Raw genomic sequence first — 20,784 nt, forward strand, 5'->3', positions numbered from 1 at the left:
GGGGATCTTTGCATTAGGAGGATTAGGAGCACCTTGTCATTCTGAAATGCTCACTAAGAAACAAAACACTTGATGCCTCAACTGGGCTGTAACTGAAAACCTTGTTTTTTTTGCTTTTCTCAGGTAAAGTTTCCTGCCCTTTTGGGCTCTCTGTAGCTTTTTACCCACACTTTCCCAAGCGTTTCCCTCAGGGGACTCTGACCCACTGTTTTTTACTAGTTTGAAGAGACAGAGCTTAGAAGAGGTTTTTAGGAACTTGTCCCTGCCTCCTGCATTGCAGGGAGAATTTTTAAAGCTTGAAAGAATTTAGGTTTTGCTGTCTTAAGAGGTTTGTTGTTTTCCCTTAGAGCTAACCACAGGTGGTTCCCATACTAATATCTTCAGGTGATTCTAATTTTTGTCCTTCTGAGACAGAAAGTTAAAGGCTTTAGTTTTTAAGTTTGAGAGCTTTTAGTTTGAGAAAGATTAAGGCTTTTTAGAGAGATTTTCCCCCCAAGTTTTCAAAGAAAAGCTTTATAGTTTAGGAGAAAGTTTTTTTTTCTCCTGGAGAAAGAAAGACCAACTTTCCCCAAAACTTCCCAACTTTAAACTTTGACTTCTTGCACCCCCATTTTTGCTTCAGGGAGAAATTACTTTCTCCTGCCACTTGGACTTTGCATTTCAGCTGTCCCCAGGACAAAAACTTCCTTAGGAAACTTATTCTTCCCCATAAGCTCAAAGAAGAGCTTTTTTACTACCCAAAAAGCTCAAAAAAGATTTTTTTCCCAGTTTGAGTTTATAGCTCCCAAAGTTAGAAAATTGTAGAGTGTTTCTGTCTAGTTGCCTTATTTTTTCTACACGATCTTATACGTCTAAGTTTTTCCTACACTATATTACTATGCTATACCTTATACTTATTTTTCACAGATAGAAATTGAGAAAAGGATAGAAGATAGAAAATTTTGACAGAAGAGAATTTAACTGCAGCATTGAACATCCTTCCAGTCCGCATTCCTTTTCTCTCGAGGATAAAACACCTGCCTCTCAATAATATACATATATATATATATATATATATATATATATATATATATATATATGTATATATGTATATATTTTTTCCATAACACTGGCATGCCTTTCCCCTGGCAGGGCTGACCCACACTTTTGCCAAAAACTCTGTTATAAAACTATTATTTTCCTTTATCTTTAGTCCCTATTACTTTATCTTTAGTCCCTGTTCATTTGTCTTTGGTCCCTCCTTTTTTTAGTCCCACCTTTTTTTTCTTTAGTCCCTTTTTTTTTCTTTAGTCCCTGTTCATGGCACCATTCTGTGGGGTGGTTACCCACCACCCCCACAGTTTCCCAGAGTTTTCTTGAGTGCAAGCAGCAGGAAATATTAGATAGAAGAATTTATTGCAGAGAATCTTGCGAAGATAAACAGATAGAAAATAAAGGATAGCCTCGAGAGAGCCTGGAACCTATTCCAACGGGCCCTTACTGTCTCTGCCCCAGGGTTTTTATAGAGATGCCAAGATGTGGAGCAAAAGACCTCCTCCCCCAGCACAGCCAAGTGCAGACCACCTCAGACACCTGCACTCAGGCCCGTGGTCCTAATCATCCTCTATGAGGACCTGCTGGGTAAAGCCGCGAGGAACCCAAGATCGGGCTCCCACTGTTTCCTGAGATCAAAATGTCTTATAAAGGCTGCAAGTATTTGGGGAACTCGAATAAAAGCTAAATAGTTTAAGTTAATTAAACGATTTCTTAAAGTTTATAATAAAAAAAACTTTGTATAATCAAAACCTGGTGATAGCGATCTATATACTTCTTTAGACAGCTGCTGATTGTTGCATTCTCACTTTGCATCCTTTGTTCAGTATTGAGTTCTGTGTCAAAAAGCAGTGTCTCCTATGCATGGCCTCTTTCACTTTCTACACCATATGATTACCTATAAATATTCCTCTTTTGTTGTGGTTTTCTTGAAACATGGTCTCACAATATATTGATGGCATATCTCAACTACATGTATAGAGTAGGTTAACTTAGATCACACAGATATCTTCCTCTCCTGCCTCCTGGATGCTGGTATTAAATGTGCATGCTACCAGTGGGCATATTTCTTCCCTTATTTCTGTATTTCATATTTAACATTTCTTCTTGTACTTGCTAAGATTAAGGACAATTTTCAAGAAGAGTGGAGAATATATATATATACTTGTCCAATTTCTTTTTTATGAAATGATTTATTTTACTTACCAAACACAATTGCCTCTCCCTCCACTCCTCCTGTTTCCTTTCCACACATCATTTCTAAAACCCCAGCCACTCCTCAGAAAGAGTAATGCCTCCTACAGGAGGCATACTAAGTTGAGGAAGGACCAAATTCTTCCCCCCGTATCAAGGCTGGGTGATTAATCCCACCATAGGAAATAGGTTCCAAATGGCATCTCATGTACCAGGGACAGATCTTGGTCCCACTGCTAGGGGCTACAAAAAGATTCAGCTACATAATTATCACCCACATGCAAGTGGCTTAGTTAGGTACCATGGAGGCCCCCTAGCTGTAGGTTTAGAGACCCTAAGCTCCTACTACTCGGGTCAGCTTTCTCTGTGTGTTGCCCTGTCATTGTCTTGACCCCACTTGCTGAAATAATCCCTCTACTTATATTCAACTGGACTGCCAGAGCTTGGCCCAGTGCTTGGCTATGAATCTCTGCATCTGCTTCCATAGTAATTGGATGAAGGTTCTATGAAAGAATTAGGGTAGTCACCAATCTGATTACAGGAGAAGGCTAGTTCAGGCACCCTCTCTAGGTGTCACAGCTGGGGTCATTCTTGGGAAATCATGGGAGTTTCTCTGGCAGCAGGTTTTTCCCTAACCATGTAATGCCATAATAACCCACTCTATCAAGATGTCTCTTTTATTGCTCTCTCTCTCCATCCCTCCCCAAACTGGACCATCTAAACCCCTCATGTCTCCATTCCCCGTTCCTTCTTTTCTACAACCTACCACTAGTTTACCCAGGAGATCTCATCAACTTCCACTTCCTAGGGTGATCCAAGTGTCCCTATTAAGGTCTTCCTTGTTACCTTGCTTCTCTGAGGCTGTGGAGTGTAGCCTGGTTATCATTTGCTTTTACTTTAATATCCACTAATGAATGAGGACATACCATGTTTAATATCAGGGTCTAAGTTACATTACTCAGGATGACACCCCTCATCCATAGAATAGATAAAGAAAATGTGGTACATTTACACAAATGAGTATTACTCATCAGCAGAAATTTAAAAAAAAATGACATCATGAAATTTGCAGGTAAGTGGATGGAAATAAAAAAAAATCATCCTTGTCCAATTTCTGCTCATTTCTTTAGAGGACCTGGAGATCTGTACAGATAGGCAGTGACAAAGCGGTCATGTGGTTGGGTTTACAACCAATGAGAAGGCAGACCAGAAAGTCTATATAAAGACAAACACACAGGAAGTAGGTCTCTCTTGGCTGAAGAGGATCACTGAAGCAAAAAGTGTAAGGCTCTTAGTTCTGATCTCTTGGGCTTTTATCTTTACATTGGCTCGGTGTTTCTTATTCAATAAGACGGTTGGTTACTTCTACATTTGGCACCCAACGTGACAAAAATCCATTAAAAAACCTCTTGGCTTGGCTTAGCAGCAGGTCCAGTTTCCCATCTGGGTGGCCTGGCACCCTAGCTCGGGCCCAGGTCGGCTTGGTTTCAGGCCGGATTGACCATAGCCTCAAGTGGTTACATGCAGCTGGAGCTACTTGCTCAAAGCCGATGCTACAAACAACTCAGGCCTGCCCTGCCAAACAGGGCCCGTGCCTGTAAAGCCAGCCACGTGGTTGGAGCTTAAGGAAACCAGAGCCCAGGCTTGACTCAGCCCAAGCGGGAACACGTGGCTGGATTTAAGATTTTAGCCAGAACTTTTGGCTACACTTTCTCTCTCTCTCTCTCTCTCTCTCTCTCTCTCTCTCTCTCTCTCTCTCTCTCTGGATTCACACCTTGGACACTAGGTGACTGTTTTGAAATTTCCTCAGATTTCTGCTCTTCTATGCAGACTTGGTAAGTAAATTAACATATCAGATATTTTAAAGGAAACTATTTAAAAGAGAAATTTTTTTTCCACATTTAAAAAATGGATTTCATGTGTACATTGGAAGAAAATTGGGGTTTGTTTGAAATTTTAGACAGTCTGACAATGGAACAACTATATGAGAAGATTAATTTTGATTGAATTATGCAGTTTATTACTTTTCTTATCTTCATTTTACTATTTAAAAAGATAGTTAATTTAAGTGCCAGGATAAAAGTTTTAAAAAAACCTGTTAAACCTGTAAAATGAATCATAGAGAAATTCAAATTCAGACAGAAGAAATTAACAGTGAAGTTGTTTCAAAATTGGATCATAAGGTTACAGAAAGAAAGCCTGTTTTCACACAGTCACCTTTAATTTGTCCAGTAACCATACAGCAGTTGCCTAATCAAATGACTACACAAATTATTTGGGCTCCAATTGAAATGTTAGATTTACAAAGGTTTAAGGAGGCAATAGTATCTTATGGTACACATTCCCCATATGTAATGCAAATGTTACACTCTTGGTCAACATATAATAGAATTAAACCACAGGACTGGCGGGAGCTGGCACAGGCTGTTCTGGAACCCAGTCAAAGGCTCCAGTGACAAATGTGGTTCAAGGATGAGGCTAGCAACATAGAAAAACAATGGAGAGATAAAGGAATACAAGTCTTCCAGGATCAACTTATTGGAGAAGGCCAATATGCTTCAGTACAAAGGCAATGTTTATATGATGTCCAAACCCTAATTCTATGTCAAACAGCAGCCTTGAATGCATGGGACAGAGTTGAGGAACCAGGAAAAAAAAACTGAGTCATTTACAAAGGTTATTCAAGGCCCAAAAGAATCTTTCACAGATTTTTTTACAAAGACTGGCTTCAGCAGTAAAGAGAATGGTCCTGGATTCAGAAACTAGTCAGATAATAATTGAATCTTTGGCCTTTGAGAACACGAATGCAGCATGCAAAAGATTAATCAGGCCATTAAAGGCAAGATCTGCACCTTGGGAAGATTGGATTAGAGATACAGTTAATGTTGAGGCTCATGATCATGATGCTATGTGGGTAGATAAGTAATTTCAAAAGGTTTGAGAAATGTTACATGTTTTGGATGTGGAAAGCAAGGCCATTTGAAAAGGGACTGTAAACAGGTCATTCTTAGAAACAATGTTTCTTCAAGGAACAATAGCAACAGAATGCCCCTTCCTTCTGGAGTATGCAGAAGGTGTGGTAAGGGAAAACACTGGACCAACGAAGGTAGATCAACAAGGGACAGACAAGGTAATCATTTGCCTCAGCTTCAGGAAACTCCCAGAGGGCCTCAGGCAGGCCCCCACGGTAAATCCAGTTCAAACCTTTCCTACAGTTGTAGAGGAAATCCCTACTCAGAGCAATTAAATAACCAAATGCCTATTGGAATAAATCATGCTGGTCAGGATGATAAAACAGAGAGAACAGAAAATTCAGGAGAAAACATAAAGAAAAATTTTGGGCAAACTTCTATAAATGAACAACGACCAAAATTAACAATAAAAATAAATGGTGTTTTGTTGTCTGGTCTGGTAGACACAGGTGCGGACGTTATCATAATTGCACCAGAATTTTGGCATTCAACTTGGCCTCTTCAGGAGGTAAGCTTTCAACTGTTAGGAATTGGGACAGTATCTCAAGTGAAACAGAGTGCAAGATGCCTCGAATATATAGGTCCAGAAGGACAGAGAGGAAAATTAAAACCATATATGGCTAACATAGCTGTGAACCTGTTGCAACAATGGAATACTCAGATTAACATCCCTCCAATCTCAGAAACAAATCATAAACTAGCACATGTTTCTGAGAGAAATATTAGAAGATATTATTCTAATGAGTGGTCACCAGCCAACCATATTATACAAGAACAGGGCACAACAACTGATGAGCTTCCAAAGACACCAACAGCTCTACCTTTAAAATGGTGAACAGACAAGCCTGTATGGGTTCAGCAATGGCTTTTAACAACAGAGAAACTCCAGGCTTTAGAAGAGCTGGTAGAAGAACAGTTAAATGCTCAGCATATTGAAGAATCAACCAGCCCTTGGAATTCTCCTGTATTTGTTATTAAAAAGAAATCTGGTAAATGGAGAATGGTAACAGACCTTAGAGCAATTAACAAAGTAATTCAGCCAATGGGCTCTCTACAATCTGGAATTCCTTTGCCTACTCTGTTACCAAAAGGATGGCCTCTCATAGTTACTGATTTAAAGACTGTTCCTTTTCAATACCCTTACAAGAAAAAAACAGAGAAAGGTTTGCTTTCACAGTGCCTACTTATAATAATTCTCAACCGGTTAAAAGATTTCAATGGAGGGTTCTCCCACAGGGAATGTTGAATAGCCCAACTCTGTGCCAATATTTTGTACAACAGCCATTGGAAGTGATACGTAAAAAATTTCCTAAATCTATAATTTACCATTATATGGATGATATTTTACTAGCTGAGTCAAGTGCAGATACTTTAGAAAGAATGTTTGAAGAAGTAAAGAAAATTTTGCCTTGCTGGGGATTACAAATTGCTCCTGAAAAGATACAAAGAGGAGATTCTATTAATTATTTAGGATATAAAATAGAGCTACAAAAAATTAGACCCCAAAAGGTGCAAATTTGGAGAGATAGACTACAGAAACTTAATGACTTTCAAAGATTATTTGGAGATATTTCTCATCTACGAACTATTGTTGGGGTAAAAAATGATGAACTGCATAATTTGTTCAAAACCTTTGATGGTGATAAGGACTTAAATAGTCCAAGAGAATTATCACCTGAAGCTGAGAAAGAATTGGCCTTGGTAGAAAAGAAAGTACATGAAGGGCATGTGGATCATATTGATCCAAAGCTGGATTGCACTTTTGTTATTTTATACCATCTAGGCATTCTCCTACAGGAATATTAATGCAGAGGGAAGATATGAAATAAACCAAATAAAAATTTAAAAACCTATGTGGAAAAAAAATCTCTGAATTGATTTGGAAAGGAAAATTGAGACTTTGACAATTAGCAGAAATAGACACAGCAGAAATTGTTGTACCTTTAACTAAGGAGGACATTGAAAAATTATGGACAGAAAGTGAACCTTGGCAAAGAGCTTGCAGTAACTATTTGGGAGAAATTAACAGCAAATATCACAAAAGCGATAGAATTGATCTTATAAAGAGAGCTGATTGGATCTTGCCTCACTGTACAGGAAAAAAACCATATCTGGAGTTTGCACATTTTATACAGATGCCAATAAACAAGGAAAGGCAGGTTGCATATCAGAAAATTTAAGTAAAGTGTGGTTCAAAGTCCTTATAATTCAGTTCAAAAATCAGAATTGTATGCTATTCTGTTGGTATTAATGGATTTTTCAGAACCTCTCAACATAGGAACTGACTCTCAGTATGCTGAAAGAGTAGTATTACATATTGAGACTGCAGAATTTATCCCCAATGCTTCAGAATTAACTTCACTATTTATTCAATTACAAGATACAATCAGGAAAAGGAGTCATTCTTTATATATAACTCACATTAGATTCCATGCTGGTTTGCCAGGCCCTCTAGCACAAGGCAATGATGAGATTGATAAATTATTGATAGGAAATTGCTGGAGGCCTCAGAATTTCATTAAAAATATCATGTCAATAGTAAAGGTTTAAAAAAGGATTTTTCCATAAGCTGGGAACAAGCCAAAGAAATAGGAAAGAAATGTCCTACTTGTTCCTTCTACAATCAAACACCATTACCAGCAGGATGTAATCCAAAGGGTACTTAAAGGAATGAAATCTGGCAGATGGACGTGTTTCACTTTGCAGAATTTGGAATATTGAAATATGTACACCATACCATTGATACTTATTCAGGATTTCAATGGGCAACTGCTTTGAGTTCTTAAAAATCTGATTCTGTAATCATTTGTTTGCTAGAAGTTATGGCAATCATGGGTATGCCTGCACAAATCAAAACTGATAATGCTCCATCATATATCTCTGTTAAAATTAAACAGTTTTTTGCTTATTACAATATGAAGCATATTATAGGCATACCACATAATCCTACAGGTCAAGGAGTTATAGAAAGATCAAACAGAACTCTAAAGGATATGCTAAATAAACAGAAAGGGGTAAAAAAAAACCCAGAAATAGACTGCATAATGTTCTGTTAACTTGAATTTTCTTAATGCCAATGAGAAAGAAACAACAGCTGCAGAGAGACATTGGATAACAGAAAAAACTACAGAATTAAATCAGCCTATATACTTTAAGGATGTGCTGACCTCAGAATGGAAACCAGGGTATGTGTTACGTTGGGGACAAGGTTTTGCTTTTCTTTCTACAGGAGAAGATAAACTGTGGGTACCATCAAAAGTGATAAAGGTTCGATTTGAACAAGAGGGACCTCATAATTAGAGGAGGTGATAGTTTATCAACCAGCATGAACATCCAATTTGAACTTATACCAGTAACACATGCCTTTTCATTTAATCAGATAATAACTTGCCAAAAAGGAACATCCCCAAAATTAGTCTTGGGGAAAGATTCTTGTTTTTGTCTTTTAGGAGAATGAAGGTTGAGGAATATGAAGAACACTGGACAAATGAGACAAATGAAAAAAAGCTACATATCATCTATTCCAGGAAACAGAGTGAAATGGCGTATGGGTATATCATTTAAAAAAAAATTTATAAGTCTTCCTAAATGTTTGTTTCTGCTCTTCTCTAAAGAAATTTAACACTACTGGTCCTCCAATAGTCCCAATTCAATTAAAATTTAAAGCTGTCTTTGGAGTTGGGGAATGGCTCTCTCCTTCCTTAAAATCAAGCATGCTGTTAAAAGGAAAATGCAAACTCCCTGTATCATGTCAGAAGAAAAGAGCCATCTTCTGCTATGGGACAGAAAAAAAAAATTAATTAAGGGACAATTCTATTACTAATCTCAACTCTTTGATTCCATTCTGATTCTGTAAACTTTTCTTAAAGTATGAATTTTATATCAAAATTTACAAGATATATATATATATATACAATATATATATATAAATATATATATATACATTTTAAACTTTGTTAAGATATGAGTGGTCATATAGAGTACTAATTAATTCTATAAAAAAGGTTTCAATTAGCTGCATATATATGTCATTGTGTTCGAATCTCTTATCAGTTTTCTGCAGGAAATCACGGCCAGGCATAACATCAACTGAAGTCTCCAGGAAGAAGATGGGGCCCCACAACAACAACAATTCCACATGGACAATAATAATATCACTATGCTGACAAACATCATCTACAGATCAGCTTTGAACTACAAGGTGCTCAGAGCAATTTTGAGATGACTAGCTGAGATGATCCAGTCTCAAAGACTACTTGAATAAGGACTTGAGATAAACCCTGAACTTTGGCATTATACACAGACTGGATAATGAAGAATATAGTTACCTTTCCTAGAATTTGACAATTAACCTAATTTTTTTTTCTTTTCAGGATAAAGATACCTTCGCCCACATTCCCAAAGAGGTGGTGTGGGGCGGGTGGTTTTTTGGTCTTTTTAATGAGTTTTGGGTTGGGGATAATTTTCATTGTTTAGGGTGGTTGGTGACAAGTTGTTGTCAAGTGTTAGGAAAAAGGCTAAGCAAAGGTTCTTGTTTAAAAAAAAGAGAGAAAGAAAGAAAAGAAGAAAAAGACAATTACTAGTTTTAAATACTTTACAATGGATTGTATTGTTTTATATTGTATACAAATTATATATATTGAAATTGATATTGTTAGAAAATGCTATATGTATATTTCTAATTGTACTTATACTATTCATTTAACAATGCAATTTTCTGATCCTTGAATGTTATTATTACCAACTATTAGGATATAAAGAAATGAAAGTTAGTAGTTAGACATTATAATAGAACTTGTAGTTATATTAGATATGTTTTCAAAATTGAGCAGATATATTTTAGACAGGTCATCTTCAAACCCTTCAGAGATCTACAGAATATGGCATTTAAAATGTTTTAATAACTTAGAAAATTTTTCTTTTTTGAGACATGTCACCTCCTGGCAGTACCAATCTACTTCAGAGAAAATATGGGAATTGAAAAAACTGCATATGGAGTTAACTTTCATTGTGGCAAAAGTTAGCCACTGGACAACAAAGTATCCTCAAATCAACAGGACCAAATGGACAGACAGGACATGAAACAAAGGACTACTGATTCTTGCCAAAACAAGTGTGGTTATGGCTTTATCAAAAGGCATCTTCTGAGGCCAAGACAATATGGCACCATCCCTGAAGTGGCCTTCACAATTCGGAAAAGGTACAGTGCCCTTTTCTTCAAAAGCAGCTGAACAGGCAGTGGGCCGATGACTTCTGATGTGCTATGGAACAGCAGCTGAAACAGTTATTCTTGAAGAGTAACTAAGCTCATGCCTCTCAATAGTAGACTGGCATTAGATAGAGGGATGTGGAGAAGAATGGGATGCTGAGATGAAGCCATATATACACAGCCAAGAAGAATGGAGAGCTGAATTAAAAAACCATCAACAATTTCCAGAATTTAAAATCCTGAATCATGACATGACACTAGTGGAATTCAGGTGTTTCTGGTACATGGACTGCTCCCACCCAATGTGAGGTTGAACTGTTGACCTTGTGTACATCCTACTTCACAAATGAGTCTGTCAGATATGCTAACCTGTAGGCTGAAGATGATGCCCCAGCACTGCGGAGAACCTGAGGTGACTGTCCAGGCAGCTGGCTGTTTCTGTCAACTCACAAATTTTTGGAAGTTGCTTGCATGCACTTCCTGTTTTTATTTTTGTTAGCTAATATTATTTCCTTCTTGGGTCTCTGAGGGAGTTGAAGATTAGTTAGTTATAGTTGAAGGTTAGTTAGTTATAGTTGAAGATTAATTAGGATAGAAAGTGAATTAGATACATTTTGGACTTGCCAAAATAGGATAGATAATGAAATTATTTTCTCTGAATTTGTCCAATACAAATGGACTAGACATTGTTTAGGTATTTATTACTTGTATATATTGTATATAGTTATTGTACTTTTGTATATAGTTTTTCTTATATTAGTTATAACCTTTTTCCTTTTCCTTTTTATTAAAATAGAAAAGGGGAAATATGGTGATATTTTATTTGTACTGAAATGTGATTTTATTTGTATGTTAATAAATAAAGTTGCCTGGGTCAGAGCTAATAGCACACCTTTAATCCCAGCACTTGGTAGGCAGAGCTAGGTAGATCTCTGTGTGGTCAAGGATACAGCCAGCATTGGAGACACTCGCCTTTAATCTCAATACCAACCATTGAAGACCTGGAGGTCTGAACAGACAGGCACTGATGAGGCGGTCATGTGGTTGGGTTTACAATCAATGAGAAGGCAGAACAGAAGGCCTATAAAAAGACAAACACACAGGAAGTAGGTCTCTCTTGGCTGAAGAGGATCACTGAAGCAGGAAGGGTAAGTTTCTTAGCTCTGACCTCTTGGGCTTTTATCTTTACATTGGCTCTGTATTTCTTATTCAATAAGATGGTTGGTTACTTCTACAGGAGGGTCTCCATATGTAACCCTACCTCATTTGGTCTTACTATCCATGCCAGAATGGCCAAAAACTGGGAAGGTTGTACCTGCCTCTCCTTCTGAGAGTTTTGATTAAAGATATGCACCACCAAGAATAACTGGCCTCCCTGAAGATTTTAATGGAAATTCTTTCAGTTTCTCTCCCTGTAGTACAATGTTGTCAATAGGATTGCCATAGAAAATAATTTCAATGTGATCACGCTGGAATAATAAAAAGAAAACCTTATTAATGAAGATATCTTCCTTCTCTTTTGTCAGGTTTTTGTTTGACTTAAATATTAAATCTGAATTGATGCTGGACCTTGGTAAGAGCCCTATCTGCACATATTTGGATAATCATATAGTCCTATGCTTGAGTCTATTTTTGTGCAGCATTTACTTAGCAGATAGATCTGCATATGTTGAACCACTGTGTATTCCTGGAATGAAGTCATGCTTGTCACAGGGACAGATCTTTCTGGTGTGTTGTTTAGTTACATTAGTCAGTGTTTAGTTGAGAATTTTTTCCATCCATGTCCAACAAAGAGTTTAGTCTCTCATTTTCTTTACTATGTTCCATTTCCTCAAAATTATTTCCCTCCATATTTACAGAAGGGTTCTCTCCATGTTTGTACGTGAGCTTTGTTTTTGGAAGCAAAAATAAATGTTGGTTTTTACAAAACAATGTTGTCATTTGTGCATTATGGATAGAGAATGTGAAGATTAACATTGAATTGTTATTGAGAATTATCTGCTAATTATTGACCATTTTGTTGTTGCAATATTTGTTATAGTTTGATAACAGTTGTTTTTCTGTCTGGTGTTCTAATGTTGTCTTTGTCTTCCATGACCACTTGTATTTATCTTACTTTTCCATGTGTATGAGTTCTTCATGTGGCTTCCTTAGAAATGTTATCATTGTTACGATATATATATCATATATATATATATATCATATATATATACAGAAAATGAATTAGGATGTCTTTTAGAAAGTGGTCTAGTTAATCTAACAATTGATGAGTATAAATAGCAAAAACAGGGAAGGAGAAACTTCTTATTCTTTGATACTGAAAGTCTCAGTTGATCTTTATTAAACACTTAAGTCCCATAGATTTAGCTTCTAATGCCAGTGAAGAAATGAACTCACTAGCAAGGTGAGAGCAAGCAGTCAAATAGCACATGTTGCCTTTTCAGTGTCCTTATATAGGCTTCCAGAACAGGGTGTAGCCCAGACTAGAGGTGAATTTTCAAGATTAAATGATGTAATTTAAAGTTGTGTCTTCCCAACTTAAGATCCAGATAAAAATATGTCTTTCCTCACCTTAATAGATATCAATTATTTTTGGTTGTGAGCCTAGCCTTTAACAGCTGAGCCATCTCTCCAGCCCTGACATTAATCCGCTCACCTATGAACATATAATTTTTGACAAAGAAGCCAAAAAAGTACAATGGAAAACAGAAAGCATCTTCAACAAATGGTGCTGGCATAACTGGATATCAACATGTAGAAGACTGCAAATAGATCCATATCTATCACCGTGCACAAAACTTAAGTCCAAATGGATTAAGGACCTCAACATAAACCCAGCTACTATGAACCTGCTAGAAGAGAAAGTAGGAAATAGTCTTGAATGCATTGGCATAGGAGATCACTTCCTAAATATAACACCAGTAGCACAGACACTGAGAGGAACAATCAATCAATAGGGCCTCTTGAAACTGAGATGCTTTTGTAGAGCAAAGGATACGGTCAACAAGGCAAAGCAACAGCCTACAGAATGGGAAAAGGTCTTCACCAACCCCACAACTGACAGAGGACTGATATTCAAAATATATAAGGAACTCAAGAAATTAGACATCAAAATGCCCAACAATCCAATTAAGAAATGGGCTGTAGAAACAAACAGAGAATTCTCAACAGAGGAAACTCAAATGGCTGAAAGACATTTAAGGAATTGCTCAACATCCCTAATCATCAGGGAAATGCAAACTAAAATGACTCTGAGATACCACCTTATGCCTATCAGAATGGCTAAGATCAAAAACACTGAAGACACCTTATGCTGGATAGGATGTGGAGCTAGGGGAACTCTCCTCCACTGCTGGTGGGAATGCAAGCTTGTACAACCACTTTGGAAATCAATATGGTGCTTTCTTAGAAAATTGGGAATCCATATCCCCCAAGATCCAGCTATACCACACTTGGGTATATACCCAAGGAATGCCCAATCATACCACAAGAGCACTTGTTCAGCTATGTTCATATCAGCATTGTTTGTAATAGCCAAAACCTGGAAACACCCTAGATGCCCTTCAGCTGAAGAATGGATAAATAAAATGTGGTACATATATACAATGGAATACTACTCAGCAGAGAAAAACAATGACATCATGAGGTTTGCACGCAAATGGATAGATCTAGAAAAAAATCATCCTGAGTGAGGTAACCCAGACTCAGAAAGATAAACATGGTATGTACTCACTAATAGGAGGATACTAGATGTGAAACAAGGATGATTGGACTGCTGCTCACATCACCAGGGAGGCTACCTGGAAAACAGGACCCCAAGAAAGACACAAGGATCACCCAATTATGTAGAAATGGATGAGATCTACATGAACAGCCTGGACATGAGTGGGTGTAATGAAGGGCGAGGGTGGAGGAAAAGAGAGCTTGGGGGAGTGGGAGATCCCAGCTGGATCAACAACAGAGAGGGAAAACAGGAAATAGGAGACCATAGTAAACGAAGACCACATGAGAATAGGAAGAAGCAAAGTACTAGAGAGGCCCACAGAGATACACAAAGATACCCCCACAATAGACTGCTGGCAATGGTCGAGAGACAGCCCGAACTGACCTACTCTGGTGATGGGATGGCCAAACGTCCTAATTGTCATGCTAGAAACCCCATCCAATGACTGAGGGAACTGGGTGCAGAGATCCACGGCTAGGCCCCAGGTGGAGCTCTGGGAGTCCAATTAATGAGAAAGAGGAGGGTTTAATGAGCAAGAATTGTTGAAATCAAGGTTGGATAAAGCACAGGGACAAATAGCCAAACAAATGGAAACACATGAACTATGAACCAATGGCTGAGGGGCCCCCAACTGGATCAAGCCCTCTGAATGGGTGAGATAGTTGATTGGCTTGATCTGTTTGGGAGGCATCCAGGCAGTGGGACCAGGTCCTGCGCTCATTGCATGAGTTGGCTTTCTGAAACCTGGGGCTTATACAGGGTCACTTGGCTCGGCCTGGGAGGAGGGGACTGGACCTGCCTGGACTGAGTCTACAAGATTCATCTCAGTCCTGGGAGAGACTTTGCCCTGGAGGAGGTGGGTAAGGGGGGTGGGCTGGGGGGGAACTAGAGGGGGGCAGGAGGGGGAAGAACAAAGGAATCCGTGGCTGATATGTAGAACTGAATTGTATTGTAAAATAAAATTTAAAAAAATACATAAATTATAGGTATGACTTCCTTTTCTTTCTTTCCTTTTTTTTGATTTTGTTTCACAGACATGACTACTCTTTGTAGCCTTGGCTGTCTTGGAACTCGATTTGTAGAAGGGGCTGGCCTGGAACTCAAAGATGCACCTTCCTCTGCCTTCTGAGCACTGAGATTAAAGGCATGTAACACCATCACTCGATATAAGGCATGTCTTCCTATCTTAAAGATCTGGATATTTTTCAAAACTGTATTTTCCTACATAAAATTAAGTAATAAAAAAAACCTCTCAAGTATGCCTTCCATTTTTGAGGTTTAATAAATTCAAGATGAGCCGGTTGGCAGTGGCACACATTTTTCATGCCAGCACTAGGGAGGCAGAGCCAGGCAGAAATCTGTGAGTTAGAGGCTAGCCTGGACTACAGAGCAAGATGCAGGACAGGCATCATAACTACACAGACAAACCCTGTCTCAAAAAAAACCAATAATAATAAATTCCAGATGTAGTCAAGTTTATACCCATGAGGAGCCTCCTTTGATTTTAAAGGATAACTTTGTTGAGTGTATTAAGAGGGTTTGGCAGCTATATCTCTACCTGCTTGAATTGCATCATTCATACTCTCCCTTTTTAAGAGAGTTCATGAAGGAATCTGCTGTTATCTAGAAGGGACCTTTCTAAGAAATGGGTTTCTCTCTCTGCAGCCTTCAGTTTTCTTTCTTTATCTTTGTAATTCAAACTTTAAGTAAAATATGTCATGGGGAGGTTTCTATCTGATATGTGTTTAGAATTTAAATGCCTCCTGTCTCTAGATGTCCACATGTCTCCCTATATTGTGGAAAATTCCCATTGTATTTTACTGGATATACTGTAGATGTCTTGTTAAGTCCTTCTTCTCTTCTGCTCATTGTTTGTAAGTTTGATCCTTTAATCCTATCCCCCCGGTCCCATATATCTTTCACTTGTCCTTATTTTTACCTTTGTCACATTATCAGTTTTCTAATTCTTTTGCCTTTTTTTCAAGTATTCCATATTATCTTCAACTTGAAATATTCTGTTAGTGAGAATTTTTGCTAGAATTTTTTTGATTTATTTTCTTTCCTTTACATATTTTAGTTTGAATTTTTCATCATTTTATACCTTTTCAAATGTGTTAGTCACATGCTCACTCATTTCCTTATTTTATGCAAGGTTTTGTGATCTCATTGCATTCTGCTGGAGGTGATTTGTGTCCTGCTTGATATTCTGGAATACTGCTTTAATCATTCTTTGGATTCTTTTTTAGTATGTCTTTGAACATATTCACATTTAAGCCTATGAGTCTGACATTTGGATTTGTATTGATTTGATTTCTTTATATTTTTGTTCCTTTTTCTGCATTGAAAATTTAATATCTGTGAGTAGAGCACTGCTTGCATTGTTACTAATCTTCTGTATGCCTCCAGTGGATGTGTTTTGTAATGCTCAAGTGATCTTGGTTAGAGCACACTTGACATTTCATTGCTGCTCTCTGAATGGATAGAAAGTTCAGTTTCTATACCTTCAGCTCATATGTCCTCTTCCCTGATAGTAACTTTCCTTGTTAATCGGAAAAAAAAAATATTTCGTAGATTTTATACTATCTGGTCTCTATGAGATACAACTTTATATCAAACTTGAGGATTTTTTTTGAAGTTTACTCCTTTAAATTTCATGCTACTTTATAGTCAGGAATTTGGAATTGAATACCATGAAACTACCCACATCAGAATTCATACCTAAACATACCTTAGACTTATAGTAGAATAAATCATTTATAAATTTTAAGAAGTCATTTATTTTTCTTCTACTACCTCCTCGCCACACACATAAAAAAATTACATACACTTTTGTTTAGATGAACTGTGAAAGAATTAGTGGGATCAAAAAATATTCCTCTAATGAGTAATTACTTTTACACAGGACATGCTTCATGGCTGGAGAATTGGCTCAGTTATCTGTAACAATTCCTGATCAGATAAAAGTCTCATGTTTGATATTTAGCACCCACTGTGGGGTCCTGAACTATTTCCAATTCCCAGGGATCCAAATCATTGTTTTGACATTTATATGCACCAGGCATACCAGTGTTGCAGAGGCATACATGCAGACAAGATATCCATAGATATTTAATAGAAAAAAGAAGAAAAAAAAGAAGGAACAAAGTTATCATTTATAGGGTATTTAAATGGGTTATGAAAATATTATCTTAATGTGCAGTTAGAGATGTTGACCATTTAGGAACCTGTTGGTAAAAAGTCTCAAGGCAAATTATATAATAATAATTAATGGTTTGCAAAGCAGACTATATTTTTTTCCATCTCTCTTCTCAAATGTGATAGAAATTGGGTACCCTGATCATTGTCTAAGATGGCCAGTCCTATCCAGTTCCAATTGAAGTGAAACATCAAAGAAACTATGGCGAGGGGTAGAGCTGTGTCCTTGGGGGTCATCTGATACAGATAGGGAAATTTTTCATGATCACTCAGGATGGTATGGAAAGGTCCATAGGTAAGCTGGAGGACCTGGGACTCAGTGGGAAGCATGAGGTAGCATGTACTCCTAAGAACTTGTAAACAAACTTTCCACAAAGAGTTCCATAAAATCCTCTTACCTGTTACCTCTTTCCTCATCTCAATTTCAAAAAAGGAAATGAAGCCCCATCAAGTCTCTGAAAAGCACCCTTGAACCACATTGTCTGACATAAGTGTGAGGCTAGTATCCTCCTCACACTCTTCTTAGCATCTGGGAGTGGTACCAACAGAGTCACGATTTCTGACAAACCCACACCAAAAATGTCTCACCTGTTGAGATCTGTAAGGGTCCAGGCTTGTCCCAACCATCGCAGATGTTTCCCAGATTGGTCCTGTCAGCATCGCTATACACGTAGTCTTGTCATTACAATTATAATTAGGGGGAAAATCTTTCTTTTCTTCAAATAAAGGCATGAGACTGTATAATTCTGACACAGTCTTACAACCACTTTCAGAGAATTCAAATACGAATGACATATTTGGCAAAAGATCAGGGTTCCTATTAACTTCATCCAGGGAAAAAGCCAAGGCAAATGGAAAGTGTTTGTTTTCAGTTGGTGTTCTGTAAAAGGGTATGGTGTTTATTACAGACAGAGATTTACAGATAATCCTTTGTAGTCAATAGAAGGACCAACCTGAACTGGATGGTATTCCCAACCACCCCTTAATAATACTGAAACAACTGTCCTGTGCTTTGAGGATTGCTGTGGGATGTTCTGTATGGCAAATGTGTTGCTCTGATTGGTCAATAAATTAAACACTGATTGGCCAGTGGCTAGGCAGGAAGTATAGGTGGGACTAACAGAGAGGAGAAAAGAAAAAACAAGAAGGCAGAAGGAGACACTGCCAGCCGCCACGGTGACAAAGAACATGTGAAGATGCCGGTAAGCCACGAGCCACGTGGCAATGTATAGATTTATAGAAATGGATTAATTTAAGCTGTAAGAACAGTTAGCAAAAAGCCTGCCACGGCCATACAGTTTGTAAGCAATGTAAGTCTCTGTGTTTACTTGGTTGGGTCTGACAGCTGTGGGACTGGTGGGTGACAGAGATTTGTCCTGACTGTGGGCCAGGCAGGAAAACTCTAGCTACAGAGGATGGAATGACATAAGAAGCTGGAAACTTACAAAAGCTTTAAAATAGATGAGGGTGCATCTCCCATAAATAGCATGAGCCATTGGCATCTTCCACAAGAGTAGTGTCCATTTCTGCTTTGGGAGTGCTTACATAGCAGATAAAGACAAAGACACAGGCTTAATCAAACAGCAATCCTGATCGTGTCTTCATTTTGGAATTATCAAGCAATATGAAAAACACATGTAATGTGTGAATCCATGAGACTATGATATTTTCTTATGGTAGTCACTAAATTGTCTAAGGCAGTCAAATAATGTCTTATGAACACATAATAGTTTGCACGGCATGTGGCTCTTGTGCTTATAATTTTTTATAATCAGTGGGCAATCTAGTTAACATATACCCTCATATCCACTTTGTCTTATTCTTTTGTTTTTCTGGTTTATTTAGTGCAGATGTAAAATCTTTCCTTTAGAGATTTATTTTTAATTTAATCTAACTACCAGAGATGTATTTGGTAAAGATATATGTCACTATTCACCTGTATGTATGGACAGGACTAATGCTTACATAGGCCATAGTGAGGAATGGATTATATGCTTTTGAATGATACTTTGTTCTAGAGCAGACTGGCCTCAAATGTACAGGGATAAACCTTCTCTAGGTCCTGAGTGCAGAGATTAAGGGCATTTACTACCTCCCCAGTATTGTTCACCTATTTTATGTTTACCTAGGCATGCCATATATTCACACTTATTATATCTGATCAACATAATGTTTTTTCTAGAAAACATCTCATGACTGTCTTTCCACTTACACTAACACAGAATCAGCATCCTACTGAAATTTGTATATGCCAGTATTAAATCTTTGTAAAATAGAAGACTATAAAGTGTAAAATGTATGAAAAATGTTTATGAGGGTATTTTTGTAATACAAAATGAGTTACAAGTCAGTTGTGAGTGAACAATACCAATTTGTGTTTCTGTTATGTGGGAAGAATAATAACTTATGTTTCTTTATACTCATTTCATATCAACTGACCAATAAATATCAAACATACTCCTTCATTCTGAATGATTCACTCAGAGTTAAATACAATCTCATTTCCACTTCAAAGCTGTACCACTGTGTTTTTTATGTATAAAAATAGAAATTTACCTGTACATTTTAAAAATAAAAATAATTTTAGTATATTCTTCATTGTAACACAGAAAAATGTCATTGAAAATTTCAGTATCACACAACAGGAATTTGAGACTAGAACTTGTGAAGCTCAAACACTAACTCCTGCACACTAAACATTCAGAAACACCAAGTACCTGAGCCGTTAGAGTGGCCCAGTGAACTGAAGTGCTGTGTTTGATAACAGCCATCAACAATCTACAAAATGAAATGTGTATTATGCCCAATTTGGCAAAATACACAGATATATTTAGCAAAATTACCAAAAGCAAACATAAGAGGTAATTGGAATGTAAGTGTCAGAGAATAAAAAACTTAGATACAAAGAGAGAAGACACATGCATCTTAAATAATGGCAAAGATGTGCAAGTAGGTACCTTCTCTAACCCTGTTCTCGAGTGTTGCCAAGTATCCCATGCCACAGCTGTCACTCAGGCAAGTGACAAGAGAAGTGACAGACTCACTTTTCAAAGAATGCAAACATATCATATACAGTTCACACATTCCTCCTTTACTAAAGAGAGAGTGAAGAACTGGACTTTGAAATTAAAGGCCAGGGGTTGTTCATGTATGTAAGTGAAACACGGAGGAATAGGAAAACATGATGTTCACAATGAGCATGTCTCCTACTTCTGTTCTCAATGAGGCTTCAGAAGACATAGTGTAACCACATTCAGAGCATCAGAAATAGGAACTGTATATCTGTGTGAAAATTCTCTGCAGCTAAATGTGCCACAAATATTAGTTGTCCTAGCACATGCATTAGGCCCTACACACTGATGGAAGGACCATCAGCTGACTCTACTCTATGGCTGTTTACTTGTATCCACTTAGGATGATACTAATTGATATAAAATGGTGATCCATTTGATAAGTCA

The 20,784-nt window shown here is 37.5% G+C and overlaps 1 protein-coding gene across 1 annotated transcript in view; it reads right to left on the minus strand.

Annotated features, from left to right (window-relative positions):
• Nucleotides 1-17,986, minus strand: part of LOC131903366 (vomeronasal type-2 receptor 116-like) — a 39,755-nt gene extending 21,769 nt beyond the window's left edge. The window contains exon 1 of the mRNA XM_059253900.1: nt 17,915-17,986. Coding sequence (XP_059109883.1) covers nt 17,915-17,986 — 72 coding nt within the window. The remainder of the gene's footprint in view (nt 1-17,914) is intronic.
• Nucleotides 17,987-20,784: the final 2,798 nt, after the last annotated feature.

This window comes from Peromyscus eremicus, chromosome 1, assembly GCF_949786415.1.
Source record: "Peromyscus eremicus chromosome 1, PerEre_H2_v1, whole genome shotgun sequence".
NCBI classification, from domain to species: domain Eukaryota; kingdom Metazoa; phylum Chordata; class Mammalia; order Rodentia; family Cricetidae; genus Peromyscus; species Peromyscus eremicus.